We start from the raw sequence: 18,697 nt of genomic DNA, 5'->3' as shown, positions 1-18,697 counted from the left end.
TGGTTGACCTAATGACTGTCGACCTACAGTAAGTGTGGTCCACCTAATGACCATATCCCCTTATGTAGACAGTCATTAGGTCAACCACTATTGGTCGACAGTGACTAGGTCGACACTCATTAGGTCTACATGAAAAAAAGGTCATGAGTCTTGGAAAAAAACAAAAAAAATTGGTGTTTCTTCGTAAAGTGCTGGGAACCCCAATTAGTGCACCATGTCCCCTCACGTGGCTCGATCCGCTCTTCGGGCAAGGTGGCTCGCTGCGCTCAGCACAGGTTACCGTTCCAAATCGTAGTCCACGTGGATTGTAAAGTATGAAAAAGTCCAAGAAATGGGAAAAAAGAAAAAGTGAACAATGCATGTCGACCCATAGACCATGTTGAACCAAGTGTGGTCGACCTAAAGACCAGATACCCACACTACATGGAAGGTGACTTGGCAGCCAGTCCCGTCACACGAGAGCACATCTGCACTGGTTGGGCTAGGACCTCTCGCTGCTCCAGGTCAGTGTCACCTCCACTATCCTCCACAAGTTCTTTATTATTCTAAAACTAAAATAAATTCCTAACTTTAGTGCTGCCAGTGGCACAGGCGCCACAGTACTCAATGGCAGAACTTTCCCCCATTGTGAAGACATTCCAGTTTTGTTTTGCCAAGTGATCCAAGTCCCTTTAGAAGAGTCTGGTATCCAACGCACTGCGCAGGCTATGGCGCCATACAAGAGCACAGATGTTTGATGTTTAGGGCCTTCTGGAGCTTGACAAGCTGGATGGCACCACATACAGACCCAGGCACTAGCCGGACAGAATATGGAGGACATTTACCAAAGCTTAGACATAAAGCACCAGCCAATCAGCTCCTAACTCATGTTACAGGCTGTTTTTGAAAAATGACAGGAGCAGATTGGTTGGCAATTTCTCCCTTCAAGCTTTTAAAAAAATAAATAAATAAATAAAATAAAAAAAAAACTCTTCCCCCATGTCACTATAGGGGCAGCTGAATCCATCAATAGAACTTTGATACCATTCACAAGACACCATTTCATATTCACAGCTACAGATCTCCTGACAGTGATTAGCACCTCCTGTGGATATTAAAGTGTCAGCAATGACTACCTCTGTGCACCAGCAAGGCGAGAGGGAAAACATGCTCTGCTGGGGCTTTCCCAAGGGCAGAAGAGGACAATATTTCTAAGCCCAATCAATACCCAAAGCCATTATCTGGAGAATGAGCATAATTACAGAGGGATTTGGGTAGGTCACTAGGGACGGGAGACGGAGTATATACACAAAAAAAAAAAAAATATCACACATCTCACCTGGTCATGCTGCATCAATTCAAACTGAATAGGTGATATATCCGATTACTGTGCGAACACCATTATCACCACATACACACCTATGAATGATCAATAATCTACATCCCCTCCCTCCCCCCCCAGTAGGCAACAGACCCCTCCCCGGCCTCCACTGTGCCAGAACCCACACCTTACAGGGATAAACCTGTAGCCACCTTGTCAGGAAATATATTGGAAGGCACAGAGCTGCCTACTAAGGAAGCCACTACCCCAACAGGGGCAAGTGCACCCCCCAGGCCGCTGACCACACACAGATCCCCGCAGAGATGGCACCAAACACCACTCACCCCTGCAGAGCTAGCACAGACATGTATTACTAACCGTCTACCACCACCTATGGTCCTGGTGTGCCAAACACTGACCGCTGTCTCACCCACTGCCAGATAAACGTGGCTATGGAGGGTCTGTCCTCATCCTCTTTATATAGATGTGGAAAGGGCGTGGCTTCATCACCCCACACTGATTTCCTGCTAATTGTATTCACATGGAGGGGATCTGCCCCATTGCCACAGCTTCTCAAACTCGGTCCTCAGGACCCCAAACAGCGCATGTTTTCCAGATCTCCTCACAGAATCGCAAGTGAAATGATTAGCTCCACCTGCGGATCTTTTAATATGTGTCAGTGAGTAATGACCACACCTGTGCACCTGCTAGGTAACCTGGGAAATGTGAGATGTTTGGGAGTCCTGAGGACAGACATAGAACCACGGAAGTATTCTAATGGAGGCAGGTGTGACTCACACATAGGTATACGTCAGGACACATGGCAATAAAAGGGAACGATTGTGATTTGGGAACACAGCAACAAGGGAGTAACTTTTCACCTAGAACAAACCACGCTGCAATGCAAGAGGGGAAAATACATGTATCATGTTTGCATGCAGGGTAAATATTGTCTGCTTCTGCATGTAGCCCACATATGCTGGGAAGCTTTATTATTACATTGGGATTTGCTAAATCTTCCTGCACGTTGCATCCCCCCCTGCAGTGCACCACAGGTTTACCAAGGTTCTAAGTAAAGGGCCCCCCTACATCAGGCAGACGTTTCCTCAATCCACCGATTTAAAACGCAGATTGTCAGCCATTGATGACGGCGATCCATCAGGGAATTGGAAATATTCTACATGTTAAATTGCCCCAATCCCGATCATTTTGTTGGTTGGGATCGGCAAATCAGGGAAATTCATCATGTTGAATATTCCTGATTTCGCGAGAAGGGTGGATCAAGAGAGGAGAGGGCCTGTCTGCAGGCTGCGTGTGGACCCATCCTCACTGGCAGCAGCCACAGCGCTGTAGACTTTGTGCCAGTTTACTGTGAGTCTACTGGGCATGTGCAGGTCTCCAGGAGCATGGCGCCCACACCTTGCTCCTGGGTCATCCCTACTGCACATGTGTAGATCACCAGGAAAATGGCTGCCACACCATTTTCCAGGAGATTCTGTCTGCAGCACCGGCCGCTGCGGGAGGGGTAAGTATAATTCTATGTGGGCAGTGTGTACAGGAAATAATGGAGGTGACACTAACGTGGAGGCCTGTGTGCACCCATTATAGATACCGCAATGTCACCTGACCCAGGCATTGGGGAACTGCGACAAGATGTATGGAGGTGCATACCTGCTCCTGGACTTTTCTCTTAATTTATGATTGCCGGCACCTGTGCTGAAACACCTTTCTTATTCACTAACCTGTTCAACACAGTTACCGGCAATCAGAGAGAAAGGGAAAAGTCCAGAAGCAGAGCATTGTGTCCCTCCTGGAGAGGGTCGTGTTGGGAGGTAATGCTTGCTGGGTTTATATATTTTTATTTTATTTCTTCCCAACCCAGAATCAGCCCCATTGTGTGTCATTGTGTTCATGTAACCGCACACAGGGCCTAATTCAGATCTGATCGCAGCAGCAAATTTGTTAGCTAATGGGCAAAACCATGTGCACTGCAGGTGGGGCAGATGTAACATGTGCAGAGAGAGAGTTAGATTTGGGTGGGGTATATTGTTTCTGTGCAGGGTAAATACTGGCTGCTTTATATTTACACTGCAATTTACATTTCCGTTTGAACACACCCCACCCAAATCTAACTCTCTTTGCACAAGTTACATCTGCCCCACCTGCAGTGCACATGGAGCCTAATTCAGCCGATCAGGTCTGAACTGCGCATGCGTCTGCGAATAGCAGACAGCCTACGGCTGTCTCAGCCCTGTGATCGCCTCTGCCTGATTGACAGGCAGAGGCGATCGCTGGGTGAGACGGCGGCGTTTGGCCATTTAGGGGGCGCGGTCCGGGCGACGCAGGCATACCCGGACCTCACGGGGGGCAGCCTGCGGCGGCTGCGTGATGTCACACGCAGCCGCTACGACCCGAGCAGCGACGAGTAGCTCCCTGCCAGCACTGTGCAATGCCTTTGTGCTTGTGCGGGGAAGGGGGTGTCGGGCCTGACATGCGGGGCGGACTAGCCCTGTGCTGGGTGTAACCCCGCATGTCTCTGTGACTGATCTAGCACATCTACGATCAGGTCTGAATTAAGCCCAATATTATCTATGAGACTTGCTTAATTCTGTACAGAGGTCTTCATAGCGTTAGATACAGTGTGTATACAGTGTGTGTATATATATATATATATATATATATATATATATATATATATATATATTATTGAGTTTATTATTATTGTCTTAGTGCTACTGACCATTTTATTTGTGGTGTACAATTAATATTTTAGGAATTATTATATGTACACTGTTGTTTCATGGTCTCATTCCAATCCGTACAGCATGACATCCCCTGGCAGAGCCATTCCGTACAGCAGAGCATGGCATCTCCTGGCACAGCCATTTCATACAGCTGAGTGTAGCATCCCCTGGCAGAGCCGTTCCGTACAGCATGAGGCACCCCTGTCAGAGCCATTCCGTACAGCTGAGCATAGCATCCCCTGTTAGAACCATTCCGTACAGCTGAGAGTGGCATCTCCTGGCAGAGCCATTCCGTACAGCTGAGCGTGGCATCTCCTGGCAGAGCCATTCCGTATAGCTAAGAGTGACATCCCCCGGCAGATCCATTCCATACAGCTGAGTGTAGCATCCCCTGGCAGAGCCGTTCCGTACAGCATGAGGCACCCCTGGCAGAGCCATTCTGTACAGCAGAGCATGGTATCCCCTGTCAGAGCCATTCCGTACAGCTGAGAGTGGCATCCCCTGGCAGAGCCATTCCGTACAGCTGAGAGTGGCATCTCCTGGCAGAGCCATTCCGTACAGCTGAGCATGGCATCCCCTGGCAGTCATTCCATACAGCTGAGAGTGGCATCTCCTGGCAGAGCCATTCCGTACAGCTGAGCATGGCATCCCCTGGCAGTCATTCCGTACAGCTGAGAGTGGCATCCCCTGGCAAAGCCATTCCGTACAGCTGAGAGTGGAATTCCCTGGCAGAGCCATTCCATTCAGCTGAGCGTGGCATTCCCTGGCAGAGCCATTCCGTACAGCTGAGAGTGGCATCTCCTGGCAGAGCCATTCCGTACAGCTGAGCATGGCATCCCCTGGCAGTCATTCCGTACAGCTGAGAGTGGCATCCCCTGGCAAAGCCATTCCGTACAGCTGAGAGTGGCATTCCCTGGCAGAGCCATTCCATTCAGCTGAGCGTGGCATTCCCTGGCAGAGCCATTCCGTACAGCTGAGAGTGGCATCTCCTGGCAGAGCCATTCCGTACAGCTGAGCATAGCATCCCCTGGCAGAGCCATTCCGTACAGCTGAGAGTGGCATCCCCTGGCAGAGCCATTCCGTACAGCTGAGCGTGGCATTCCCTGGCAGAGCCATTCCATACAGCTGAGCGTGGCATTCCCTGGCAGAGCCATTCCATACAGCTGAGCGTGGCATTCCCTGGCAGAGCCATTCCATACAGCTGAGCGTGGCATCCCCTGGCAGAGCCATTCCATACAGCTGAGCGTGGCATCCCCTGGCAGAGCCATTCCGTACAGCTGAGCATAGCATCCCCTGGCAGAGCCATTCCGTACAGCTGAGAGTGGCATCTCCTGGCAGAGCCATTCCGTTCAGCACGAGACACCCCTGGCAGAGCCATTCCGTACAGCTGAGAGTGACATCCCCTGGCAGAGCCATTCCGTACAGCTGAGCGTGGCATTCCCTGGCAGAGCCATTCCATACAGCTGAGCGTGGCATTCCCTGGCAGAGCCATTCCATACAGCTGAGCGTGGCATTCCCTGGCAGAGCCATTCCATACAGCTGAGCGTGGCATCCCCTGGCAGAGCCATTCCATACAGCTGAGCGTGGCATCCCCTGGCAGAGCCATTCCGTACAGCTGAGCATAGCATCCCCTGGCAGAGCCATTCCGTACAGCTGAGAGTGGCATCTCCTGGCAGAGCCATTCCGTTCAGCACGAGACACCCCTGGCAGAGCCATTCCGTACAGCTGAGAGTGACATCCCCTGGCAGAGCCATTCCGTACAGCTGAGAGTGACATCCCCTGGCAGAGCCATTCCATACAGCTGAGCGTGGCATTCCCTGGCAGAGCCATTCCATACAGCTGAGCGTGGCATCCCCGGCAGAGCCGTTCCGTACAGCACACGGCCCCCCTGGCAGAGCCATTCCGTACAGCTGAGAGTGACATCCCCTGGCAGAGCCATTCCATACAGCTGAGCGTGGCATTCCCAGGCAGAGCCATTCCATACAGCTGAGCGTGGCATCTCCTGGCAGAGCCATTCCGTACAGCTGAGCATAGCATCCCCTGGCAGAGCCATTCCATACAGCTGAGAGTGGCATCCCCTGGCAGAGCCATTCCGTACAGCTGAGCGTGGCATTCCCTGGCAGAGCCATTCCATACAGCTGAGCGTGGCATTCCCTGGCAGAGCCATTCCGTACAGCTGAGAGTGGCATCCCCTGGCAGAGCCATTCCATACAGCTGAGCATGGCATTCCCTGGCAGAGCCATTCCGTACAGCAGAGAGTGGCATCCCTTGGCAGAGCCATTCCGTACAGCTGAGAGTGGCATCCCCTGGCAGAGCCATTCCGTACAGCTGAGAGTGGCATTTCCTGGCAGAGCCATTCCGTACAGCTGAGAGTGGCATTTCCTGGCAGAGTCATTCCGTACAGCTGAGAGTGGCATTCCCTGTCAGAGCAATTCCGTACAGCTGAGTGTGGCATTCCCTGGCAGAGCCATTCCGTACAGCTGAGAGTGGCATTTCCTGGCAGAGCCATTCCGTACAGCTGAGAGTGGCATTCCCTGGCAGAGCCATTCCGTACAGCTGAGTGTGGCATTCCCTGGCAGAGCCATTCCGTACAGCTGAGTGTGGCATTCCCTGGCAGAGCCATTCCGTACAGCTGAGAGTGGCATCTCCTGGCAGAGCCATTCTATAGAGCTGAGCCTGGCATCCCCTGGCAGAGCCATTCCGTACAGCTGAGAGTGGCATCCCCTGGCAGAGCCATTCCGTACAGCTGAGAGTGGCATTTCCTGGCAGAGTCATTCCGTACAGCTGAGAGTGGCATTCCCTGTCAGAGCCATTCCGTACAGCTGAGAGTGGCATTCCCTGGCAGAGCCATTCCGTACAGCTGAGAGTGGCATTCCCTGGTAGAGCCATTCCATACAGCTGAGAGTGGCATTCCCCGGCAGAGCCATTCCGTACAGCTGAGCATAGCATCCCCTGGCAGAGCCATTCCGTACAGTCAGAGGCGGATTGGTCATAGGGTTTACAGGGAAGATTCCCGGTGGGCCGACGCACCCACGGGGCCTGTTTTGTTTGAGGACATGTGGTCCTTTTTATAGACATAATGAATAAGATGCAAAATAATTTGCATATACGAAAATGACTTTGCCACTTTGCCTGTGATTGCAGATGATCTAGTGCAGTGGTTCTCAAACTCGGTCCTCAGGACCCCACACGGTGCATGTTATGCAGGTAACCCAGCAAGTGCACAGGTGTATTAATTACTCACTGACACATTTTAAAAGGTCCACTGGTGGAGCTAATTATTTCACTTGTGATTCTGTGAGGAGACCTGCAAAACATGCACTGTGTGGGGTCCTGAGGACCGAGTTTGAGAACCTGTGATCTAGTGTATGCTCTGTCTGCCTGCTTGGCTGACATATAAGATTGAGTGAATAGTGATTGGGATACGGTTGGTGTAATAAGCAAGAAAATATATATTTCTAAAGAATGATATAGTTTCCTAAATTCTGAAGGTGTATCATATAATGTGCCCATAATTTTTAATTTTATTTCTTTTTAACTTCCAGCTTGGTGCTGGACATGCCCACTATCTGGAAAGTCTTGGGGGGAGCGTGCTGCTGCCATGGCCCATGGCTAGACCTTACACCTCTGGTGCTGCCCATGTGGGGCCACTAGTACAAATTTTTCCAGGGCCGCTTTTTGGGGGTAATGCTGAGTTGATCGCAGCAGCAAGTTTGTTAGCAATTGGGCAAAACCATGTGCACTGCAGGGGGGGCAAATATAACATGTGCAGAGAGAGTTAGATTTGGGTGGGTTATATTGTTTCTTTGCAGGGTAAATACTGGCTGCTTTATTTTTACACTGCAATTTAGATTTCAGTTTGAACACATCCCACCCAAATCTAACTCTCTCTGCACATGTTATATCTGCCCCCTCCTGCAGTGCCCATGGTTTTGCCCAACTGCTAAAATATTTGCTGCTGCGATCAACTCAGAATTAGGCCCCTTGTTCCCAATCCGCCCCTGCGTACAGTTGAGCATGGCATTCCCTGGCAGAGCCGTTCCATACAGCACGGGGCCCCCCTGGCAGAACCTATTCCGTACAGCTGAGCATGGCATCCCCTGGCAGAGCCGTTCTGTACAGCTGATCGTGGCATCCCCTGGCATAGCCATTCGGTACAGCTGACCATGGCATCCCCCGGCAGAGCCATTCCGTACAGCTGAGCATAGCATCCCCTGGCAGAGCCATTCCATACAGCTGAGCATGGCATCCCTTGGCAGAGCCATTCCGTACATCTGAGAGTGGCATCCCCTGGCAGAGCCATTCTGTGCAGCTGAGAGTGGCATTCCCTGGCAGAGCCATTCCGTACAGCTGAGAGTGGCATCTCCTGGCAGAGCCATTCCGTACAGCTGAGAGTGGCATCCCCTGGCAGAGCCATTCCGTACAGCTGAAAGTGGCATTCCCTGGCAGAGCCATTCCGTACAGCTGAGAGTGGCATTCCCTGGCAGAGCCATTCCGTACAGCTGAGCGTGGCATTCCCTGGCAGAGCCATTCCGTACAGCTGAGAGTGGCATTCCCTGGTAGAGCCATTCCGTACAGCTGAGAGTGGCATTCCCTGGCAGAGCCATTCTGTACAGCTGAGAGTGGCATCTCCTGGCAGAGCCATTCCGTACAGCTGAGAGTGGCATTCCCTGGCAGAGCCATTCCGTACAGCTGAGAGTGGCATTCCCTGGCAGAGCCATTCCGTACAGCTGAGAGTGGCATTCCCTGGCAGAGCCATTCCGTACAGCTGAGAGTGGCATTCCCTGGCAGAGCCATTCCGTACAGCTGAGCGTGGCATTCCCAGGCAGAGCCATTCCGTACAGCTGAGAGTGGCATTCCCTGGTAGAGCCATTCCGTACAGCTGAGAGTGGCATTCCCTGGCAGAGCCATTCCGTACAGCTGAGAGTGGCATCCCCTGGCAGAGCCATTCTATACAGCTGAGAATGGCATTCCCTGGCAGTGCCATTCCGTACAGCTGAGAGTGGCATCCCCTGGCAGAGCCATTCCGTACAGCTGAGCGTGGCATTCCCTGGCAGAGCCATTCCGTACAGCTGAGAGTGGCATCCCCTGGCAGAGCCATTCCGTACAGCTGAGCGTGGCATTCCCTGGCAGAGCCATTCCGTACAGCTGAGAGTGGCATTCCCTGGTAGAGCCATTCCATACAGCTGAGAGTGGCATCCCCTGGCAGAGCCATTCCGTACAGCTGAGAGTGGCATCCCCTGGCAGAGCCATTCCGTACAGCTGAGAGTGGCATCCCCTGGCAGAGCCATTCCGTACAGCTGAGCATGGCATTCCCTGGCAGAGCCATTCCGTACAGCTGAGAGTGGCATTCCCTGGTAGAGCCATTCCATACAGCTGAGTGTGGCATTCCCTGGCAGAGCCATTCCGTACAGCTGAGTGTGGCATTCCCTGGTAGAGCCATTCTGTACAGCTGAGAGTGACATCCCCGGCAGAGCCATTCCGTACAGCTGAGCGTGGCATCCCCTGGCAGAGCCATTCCGTTCAGCTGAGCGTGGCATTCCCTGGCAGAGCCATTCCGTACAGCTGAGCGTGGCATTCCCTGGTAGAGCCGTTCCGTACAGCACAAGGCCCCCCTGGCAGAGCCATTCCGTACAGCTGAGCATAGCATCCCCTGGCAGAGCCATTCCGTACAGCTGAGAGTGGCATTCCCTGGCAGAGCCATTCCGTACAGCTGAGCATGGCATCCCCTGGCAGAGCCATTCCGTACAGCTGAGAGTGGCATTCCCTGGCAGAGCCATTCCGTACAGCAGAGAGTGGCATTCCCTGGTAGAGCCATTCCGTACAGCTGAGAGTGGCATTCCCTGGCAGAGCCATTCCGTACAGCTGAGAGTGGCATTCCCTGGCAGAGCCATTCCGTACAGCTGAGAGTGGCATCTCCTGGCAGAGCCATTCTATACAGCTGAGCATGGCATCCCCTGGCAGTCATTCCGTACAGCTGAGCGTGGCATTCCCTGGTAGAGCCGTTCCGTACAGCTGAGAGTGACCTCCCCGGCAGAGCCATTCCGTACAGCTGAGAGTGACCTCCCCGGCAGAGCCATTCCGTACAGCTGAGCGTGGCATCCCCTGGCAGAGCCATTCCGTACAGCTGAGCGTGGCATTCCCTGGCAGAGCCATTCCGTACAGCTGAGCGTGGCATTCCCTGGTAGAGCCGTTCCGTACAGCACAAGGCCCCCCTGGCAGAGCCATTCCATACAGCAGAGAGTGGCATCCCCTGGCAGAGCCATTCCGTACAGCTGAGTGTGGCATCCCCTGGCAGAGCCATTCCGTATAGCTGAGTGTGGCATCCCCTGGCAGAGCCATTCTGTACAGCTGAGTGTGGCATCCCCTGGCAGAGCCATTCTGTACAGCTGAGTGTGGCATCCCCTGGCAGAGCCATTCCGTACAGCTGAGAGTGGCATCCCCTGGCATAGCCATTCCGTACAGCTGAGAGTGGCATCCCCTGGCATAGCCATTCCGTACAGCTGAGCGTGGCATCCTCTGGCAGAGCCATTCCGTACAGCTGAGCGTGGCATTCCCTGGCAGAGCCATTCCGTACAGCTGAGCGTGGCATTCCCTGGTAGAGCCGTTCCGTACAGCACAAGGCCCCCCTGGCAGAGCCATTCCATACAGCAGAGAGTGGCATCCCCTGGCAGAGCCATTCCGTACAGCTGAGCGCGGCATCTCCTGGCAGAGCCATTCCGTACAGCTGAGAATGACATCCCCTGGCAGAGCCATTCCGTACAGCTGAGTGTGGCATTCCCTGGCAGAGCCATTCCGTACAGCTGAGTGTGGCATTCCCTGGCAGAGCCATTCCGTACAGCTGAGAGTGGCATCTCCTGGCAGAGCCATTCTATAGAGCTGAGCCTGGCATCCCCTGGCAGAGCCATTCCGTACAGCTGAGAGTGGCATCTCCTGGCAGAGCCATTCCGTACAGCTGAGAGTGGCATCTCCTGGCAGAGCCATTCCGTACAGCTGAGAGTGGCATTCCCTGGCAGAGCCATTCCGTACAGCTGAAAGTGGCATTCCCTGGCAGAGCCATTCCGTACAGCTGAGAGTGGCATTCCCTGGCAGAGCCATTCCGTACAGCTGAGAGTGGCATTCCCTGGCAGAGCCATTCCGTACAGCTGAGAGTGGCATTCCCTGGCAGAGCCATTCCGTACAGCTGAGAGTGGCATCCCCTGGCAGAGCCATTCCGTACAGCTGAGAGTGGCATTCCCTGGCAGAGCCATTCCGTACAGCTGAGAGTGGCATTCCCTGGCAGAGCCATTCCGTACAGCTGAGAGTGGCATTCCCTGGCAGAGCCATTCCGTACAGCTGAGAGTGGCATTCCCTGGCAGAGCCATTCCATACAGCTGAGAGTGGCATTCCCTGGCAGAGCCATTCCGTACAGCTGAGAGTGGCATTCCCTGGCAGAGCCATTCCGTACAGCTGAGAGTGGCATCCCCTGGCAGAGCCATTCCGTACAGCTGAGAGTGTCATCCCCTGGCAGAGCCATTCCGTACAGCTGAGCATGGCATTCCCTGGCAGAGCCATTCCGTATAGCTGAGAGTGGCATTCCCTGGTAGAGCCATTCCATACAGCTGAGAGTGGCATTCCCTGGCAGAGCCATTCCGTACAGCTGAGAGTGGCATTCCCTGGCAGAGCCATTCCGTACAGCTGAGAGTGGCATTCCCTGGCAGAGCCATTCCGTACAGCTGAGAGTGGCATTCCCTGGCAGAGCCATTCCGTACAGCTGAGAGTGGCATTCCCTGGCAGAGCCATTCCGTACAGCTTCCGTACAGTTGTTGTTGTTGTTGTTATTATTATTATTATTATTATTATTATCCTTTATTTATATGGCGCCACAAGGGTTCCGCAGCGCCCAATTACAGAATACAGTTCAGCATGGCATCCCCTGGCAGAGCCATTCCGTACAGCTGGGCATGGCATCTCCTGGGAGAGCCATTCCGTACAGTTCAGCATGGCATCCCCTGGCAGACATTCCGTACAGTTCAGCATGGCATCCCATGGCAGACATTCCGTACAGTTCAGCATGGCATCCCATGGCAGACATTCCGTACAGTTCAGCATGGCATCCCCTGGCAGACATTCCGTACAATCTGACCCCTGCGCCGCTCCGTACCGGCTCGGCTCGATGTACTCCGTACAGTGCTATGGATTGTGTGGTTTTACGACAGTCGCAGCTGCCGGACTGCTTGTCCCTTTACGGCCGTATGAGCTCGTTGTGATTTATCCCGTTGTTTAGGCTGGAGATGGACCCGAACCGGATCATCCAGGCCCTGCGGGGGACCATCGACCCCAAGATGCGCCTGGCAGCCGAGTCTGAGCTCAACCAGGTGAGTGACGGGGGATTAGTCCTCCGGGGCATCAATCTCCTGCCCCAGGAGTGGGTAATGTCTGCCTGTCACAGGAGGGTGATAATTATCTACAGCTGTTCTATCAGTGAGGAGGATGGGGTATCTGTGTCACTGCTTCCTGCCCCAGGGGTATCTGTGTCACTGCTTCCTGCCCCAGGGGTATCTGTGTCACTGCCTCCTGCCCCAGGGGGGATAATGTCAGTGAGGAGGATGGGGTATCTGTGTCACTGCTTCCTGCCCCAGGGGTATCTGTGTCACTGCTTCCTGCCCCAGGGGTATAATATCAGTGAGGAGGATGGGGTATCTGTGTCTCTGCTTCCTGCCCCAGGGGTATCTGTGTCACTGCCTCCTGCCCCAGGGGGGATAATGTCAGTGAGGAGGATGGGGTATCTGTGTCCCTGCTTCCTGCCCCAGGGATATCTGTGGCCCTGCTTCCTGTCCCAGGGGTATCTGTGTCACTGCTTCCTGCCCCAGGGGTATAATATCAGTGAGGAGGATGGGGTATCTGTGTCTCTGCTTCCTGCCCCAGGGGTATCTGTGTCACTGCCTCCTGCCCCAGGGGGGATAATGTCAGTGAGGAGGATGGGGTATCTGGTCATCTGCTTCTTGCCCCATGTGGGATGTCAGTGAGGAGTATGGGGTAACTGTCCCTGCTTCCTGTCCCAGGGGTATCTGTGTCACTGCCTCCTGCCCCAGGGGGGATAATGTCAGTAAGGAGGATGGGGTATCTGTGTCCCTGCTTCCTGCCCCAGGGGGGATAATGTCAGTAAGGAGGATGGGGTATCTGTGTCCCTGCTTCCTGCCCCAGGGGGGATAATGTCAGTAAGGAGGATGGGGTATCTGTGTCCCTGCTTCCTGCCCCAGGGGTATCTGTGGCCCTGCTTCCTGTCCCAGGGGTATAATATCAGTGAGGAGGATGGGGTATCTGTGTCACTGCTTCCTGTCCCAGGGGGGATAATGTCAGTAAGGAGGATGGGGTATCTGTGTCCCTGCTTCCTGCCCCAGGGGGGATAATGTCAGTAAGGAGGATGGGGTATCTGTGTCCCTGCTTCCTGCCCCAGGGGTATCTGTGGCCATGCTTCCTGTCCCAGGGGTATAATATCAGTGAGGAGGATGGGGTATCTGTGTCACTGCTTCCTGCCCCAGGGGTATACTATCAGTGAGGAGGATGGGGTATCTGTGTCCCTGCTTCCTGCCCCAGGGGTATCTGTGGCCCTGCTTCCTGCCCCGGGGGTATAATATCAGTGAGGAGGATGGGGTATCTGTGTCCCTGCTTCCTGTCCCGGGGGTATAATGTCAGTGAGGAGGATGGGGTATCTCTGTCACTGCTTCCTGTCCCGGGGGTATAATGTCAGTGAGGAGGATGGGGTATCTCTGTCACTGCTTCCAGCCCCGGGGGTATAATATCAGTGAGGAGGATGGGGTATCTCTGTCACTGCTTCCAGCCCCGGGGGTATAATATCAGTGAGGAGGATGGGGTATCTCTGTCACTGCTTCCAGCCCCGGGGGTATAATATCAGTGAGGAGGATGGGGTATCTCTGTCACTGCTTCCTGCCCCAGGGGGCAACTTTTCTTGTTTGCATTTAATCTGCATAAAAGCCAGAATATATACAAGAATGTGTTTTCTTTCCTAGTCGTACAAGATCATCAGCTTTGCCCCAACGTTGCTGCAGATCATCGTGTCCGATCAGGTTGAATTTCCTGTGCGCCAGGCAGGTAAGCGCCTCTACGGTGCATGTGGTGGATAGGAGGAAGGGGCTGTTACTCTAGCAGTTTACCACCCCCCCTGGGCAGCGGCACAGCAATATCATAAGAGTAGTCTGGGGGGTGGGTGATGGCAGGGAGGGGTGAACTACACTAGCAGCTTCCCTCTATCTGGTGCGGCGGCACAGCAATATCATACTGGTAGTCTGGAGGGTGGGTGATGGCAGGGAAGGGTGAACTACACTAGCGGCTTACCTCCATCTGGTGCAATGGCACAGCAATATTATACTGGTAGTCTGGAGGGTGGGTGATGGCAGGAAGGGGCGGGCTACACTAGCAGCTTACCTCCATCTTAGTGTTCATTCTAGCACCCTGCACCTTTCAAAATCTATGCAGTTCCTCTTTCCTGCCGGGAGTGTCGCTCTCTGCTCTGGTGCTTCTCGGCACACTCTGATCTGTTACTCAGTGCTGTGATACAGACCTGTATGTGCTGAGAAGAACCAGAGCAGAGAGCGACACCCCAGGCAGGAAAGAGGAACTGCACAGTATTTGAAAGGTGCAGGGTGCTAGAATGAACACTACATTTGGTGCAACGGCACAGCAATATTATACTAGTAGTCTGGAGGGTGGGTGATGGCAGGAAGGGGCGGGCTACACTAGCAGCTTCCCTCTGTCTGGTGCGGCGGCACAGCAATATCATACTGGTAGTCTGGAGGGTGGGTGATGGCAGGAAGGGGCGGGCTACACTAGCAGCTTCCCTCTATCTGGTGCAACGGCACAGCAATATTATACTAGTAGTCTGGAGGATGGGTGATAGCAGGAAGGGGCGGGCTACACTAGCAGCTTCCCTCTGTCTGGTGTGGCGGCACAGCAATATTATACTAGTAGTCTGGAGGGTGGGTGATGGCAGGAAGGGACGGGCTACACTAGCAGCTTACCTCTATCTGGTGCTGCGGCACAGTAATATCATACTGGTAGTCTGGAGGGTGGGTGATGGCAGGAAGGGGCGGGCTACACTAGCGGCTTACCTCCATCTGGTGCGGCGGCACAGCAATATTATACTAGTAGTCTGGAGGATGGGTGATAGCAGGAAGGGGCGGGCTACACTAGCAGCTACCCTCTGTCTGGTGCGGCGGCACAGCAATATCATACTGGTAGTCTGGAGGGTGGGTGATGGCAGGAAGGGGCGGGCTACACTAGCAGCTTCCCTCTGTCTGGTGCGGCGGCACAGCAATATTATACTGGTAGTCTGGAGGATGGGTGATGGCAGGAAGGGGCGGGCTACACTAGCGGCTTACCTCCATCTGGTGCGGCGGCACAGCAATATCATACTGGTAGTCTGGAGGGTGGATGATGGCAGGAAGGGGCTGGCTACACTAGCGGCTAACTTCCATCTGGTGCGGCGGCACAGCAATATCATACTGGTAGTCTGGGGAGTGGTGGATGGCAGGAAGGGGCGGGCTACACTAGCAGCTTCCCTCTATCCGGTGCAGCGGCACAGCAATATCCTACTGGTAGTCTGGCCAGTGCCTGTAGTGCTTATCTCCCTGTCTGTGACAGCCGCCATCTATCTGAAGAACATGGTGACACAATATTGGCCAGACAGGGAACCGATGCCCGGAGAAATCATCTTCCCTTTCAATATTCATGAAAACGATCGGCATCAGATCCGTGAGAACATTGTGGAGGGGATCATCCGTTCTCCTGACCTCGTGAGGTATGCCGAGGACCGCTAGAGGCGTGACGCCTGCTCCCCTGTGTGTGTATGTTATGCAGGAGGTGTGAAGACCCTGATTACTATGTGTAATAATGTTCCTAGGGCTCAGCTGACGCTCTGCTTACGTGTCATCATAAAACACGACTTCCCTGGCCGATGGACCGGAGTGGTGGATAAGATCGGGTTCTACCTGCAATCGCAAAACGTCGGGGGTTGGCTGGGCAGCCTCCTCTGTCTCTACCAGCTGGTGAAGACCTACGAGTGAGTAAAAGGTTGTTATGAGAGTGTGAGTGGGCTGTGGAAAGTCAGTATGATTGTGAGGTTAGATAGTGGGCGGTAGTAATGAGGGGAGAGGGGGTATGAGTAATGGAGGAGGGAAGGTAGAGAGGGTAGAAGGCGAGTGTGGGAAGGGGGGTTCAGGGAGTGAGTGTGGGAAGGGGGGCCCAGAGAGCGAGTGTGGGGAGGGGGGCCCAGAGAGCGAGTGTGGGGAGGGGGGCCCAGAGAGCGAGTGTGGGGAGGGGGGCCCAGAGAGCGAGTGTGGGGAGGGGGGCCCAGGGAGCGAGTGTGGGGAGGGGGGCCCAGGGAGCGAGTGTGGGGAGGGGGGCCCAGGGAGCGAGTGTGGGGAGGGGGGCCCAGGGAGCGAGTGTGGGGAGGGGGGCCCAGGGAGCGAGTGTGGGGAGGGGGGCCCAGGGAGCGAGTGTGGGGAGGGGGGCCCAGAGAGCGAGTGTGGGGAGGGGGGCCCAGAGAGCGAGTGTGGGGAGGGGGGCCCAGAGAGCGAGTGTGGGGAGGCGGGCCCAGAGAGCGAGTGTGGGAAGGTGGGCCCAGAGAGCGAGTATGGGAAGGGAGTAGGGAGTGAGTATGGAGAGGGGGTTCAGGGAGCGAGTATGAGAAGGGGGGTTCAGAGAGAGTGTGGGGAGGTGGGAGGAAGTGAGTATTATCAGGACTCGAGCATGGGAGGGGGGAGTTGGTCATGGTGCAAGCACGGTGGTGGGCAGAGCAGGAAAGGAGGGTAGTGCAGGGTGCGAGCATGGGGAGTGGGGTGAGGTAGGGGTGTGAGCATGGGGAGGTGGGGGAAAGGGGCAGGGAGCGATCATGAAGGAGTTTGGGGTACAGTGATGAACATGGTGGGTTGGGGGTCTGCGGGCGAGAAGGAAGAGGGTGCTATGGAGCGGGCAGTGAGTACTTGGAGAGTACTGATATTAGAATTTGTTGTAATCACTGACTAGACCTATAAGCTGAGGATGAGTGATCGCCTGTTCTACTACTGTATTTCTACCTTTTTTATTTACTCATTTTCTTTTGCTGTTTAACTCTGTAAATAGACACACGCCAGGATGCGCTTAGTAAATAAGCCCCAGAGTGTCAGAACAACGTCTCCATGGCTGTTATTATTTCACTGCACCACTTTAACAAATCGTTATTCCCCTCCAGGTACAAGAAGGCGGATGAGCGGACGCCGCTGATTACCGCCATGCAGATCTTCTTACCCCGCCTCCAGCAGCAGATCGTCCAGCTTTTCCCAGACCCCACCCACTACTCGGTGCTGATGCAGAAACAGATCCTGAAGATATTCTATGCCCTCATCCAGGTAAGACTATTGGCTGCGCTGTATAGAGAGACGGCTCATGCTTAAAGGTATTACATGTGCCCGTCTGCCCGACTGCAGGGCTCTAGGAGGAGATATGGGGAATAGGCGGCAGAGACCAGAACAATGGCCCTCTATAACCAGTCCTAGTGTGGAAGCTGGGAAAAGTCCTACAGCGACATTATCCCTCTTATCCCTACCTGCATACATTAGACCCATGCCGATGACTCTCCCTGTCTGTCTGTAGTACACTCTGCCGCTGCAGTGGGGGTATTGCGCTCATGTCCTGCATCTCTCCCTGTCTGTCCATAGTACACTCTGCCGCTGCAGTGGGGGTATTGCGCTCATGTCCTGCATCTCTCCCTGTCTGTATGTAGTACACTCTGCCGCTGCAGTGGGGTATTGCGCTCATGTCCTGCATCTCTCCCTGTCTGTCTGTAGTACACTCTGCCGCTGCAGTAGGGTATTGCGCTCATGTCCTGCATCTCTTCCTGTCTGTCTGTAGTACACTCTGCCGCTGCAGTAGGGTATTGCGCTCACGTCCTGCATCTCTCCCTGTCTGTCCGTAGTACACTCTGCCGCTGCAGTAGGGTATTGCGCTCATGTCCTGCATCTCTTCCTGTCTGTCTGTAGTACACTCTGCCGCTGCAGTAGGGTATTGCGCTCACGTCCTGCATCTCTCCCTGTCTGTCCGTAGTACACTCTGCCGCTGCAGTAGGGGTATTGCGCTCATGTCCTGCATCTCTTCCTGTCTGTCTGTAGTACACTATGCCGCTGCAGTAGGGATATTGCGCTCACGTCCTGCATCTCTCCCTGTCTGTCCGTAGTACACTATGCCGCTGCAGTAGGGATATTGCGCTCACGTCCTGCATCTCTCCCTGTCTGTCCGTAGTACACTATGCCGCTGCAGTAGGGGTATTGCGCTCATGTCCTGCATCTCTCCCTGTCTGTCTGTAGTACACTCTGCCGCTGCAGTGGGGGTATTGCGCTCATGTCCTGCATCTCTCCCTTTCTGTCCGTAGTACACTCTGCCGCTGCAGTAGGGTATTGCGCTCATGTCCTGCATCTCTCCCTGTCTGTACGTAGTACACTCTGCCGCTGCAGTAGGGGTATTGCGCTCATGTCCTGCATCTCTCCCTGTCTGTCCGTAGTACACTCTGCCGCTGCAGTAGGGATATTGCGCTCACGTCCTGCATCTCTCCCTGTCTGTCCGTAGTACACTATGCCGCTGCAGTAGGGATATTGCGCTCACGTCCTGCATCTCTCCC

At 54.2% G+C, this 18,697-nt stretch overlaps 2 protein-coding genes across 6 annotated transcripts in view; one reads left to right on the top strand and one right to left on the bottom strand.

Moving 5' to 3' along the window:
* CAPRIN2 (caprin family member 2) overlaps positions 1-1,822 on the bottom strand; it is a 32,405-nt gene extending 30,583 nt beyond the window's left edge. For 2 of the 3 annotated variants that reach the window (XM_063929180.1, XM_063929182.1), the window contains exon 1: positions 1,679-1,784. The gene's annotated coding sequence lies outside the window, so the exon portion shown is untranslated. Of the gene's footprint in view, positions 1-1,678 lie in introns of all 3 variants that reach the window. The other variant, XM_063929181.1, reaches the window with a different exon arrangement.
* A 324-nt stretch (positions 1,823-2,146) lies between these two features.
* The window catches only part of IPO8 (importin 8), a 95,610-nt gene continuing 79,059 nt past the window's right edge, over positions 2,147-18,697 (top strand). Inside the window, exons 1-6 of one of the 3 annotated variants that reach the window (XM_063929177.1) lie at positions 2,147-2,242; positions 12,311-12,401; positions 14,058-14,139; positions 15,688-15,844; positions 15,947-16,105; positions 17,276-17,432. In XM_063929177.1, the coding sequence (XP_063785247.1) occupies positions 2,202-2,242; positions 12,311-12,401; positions 14,058-14,139; positions 15,688-15,844; positions 15,947-16,105; positions 17,276-17,432 (687 nt within the window). In that variant the 5' untranslated portion in view covers positions 2,147-2,201. Of the gene's footprint in view, positions 2,243-2,806; positions 2,826-3,065; positions 3,133-12,310; positions 12,402-14,057; positions 14,140-15,687; positions 15,845-15,946; positions 16,106-17,275; positions 17,433-18,697 lie in introns of those variants that run through there. The other 2 variants (XM_063929178.1, XM_063929179.1) reach the window with 2 other exon arrangements.

The sequence above is a fragment of the Pseudophryne corroboree genome, chromosome 6, assembly GCF_028390025.1.
Source record: "Pseudophryne corroboree isolate aPseCor3 chromosome 6, aPseCor3.hap2, whole genome shotgun sequence".
Classification (NCBI taxonomy): Eukaryota; Metazoa; Chordata; class Amphibia; order Anura; family Myobatrachidae; genus Pseudophryne; species Pseudophryne corroboree.
This window is presented reverse-complemented; position numbering and strand designations above follow the sequence as displayed.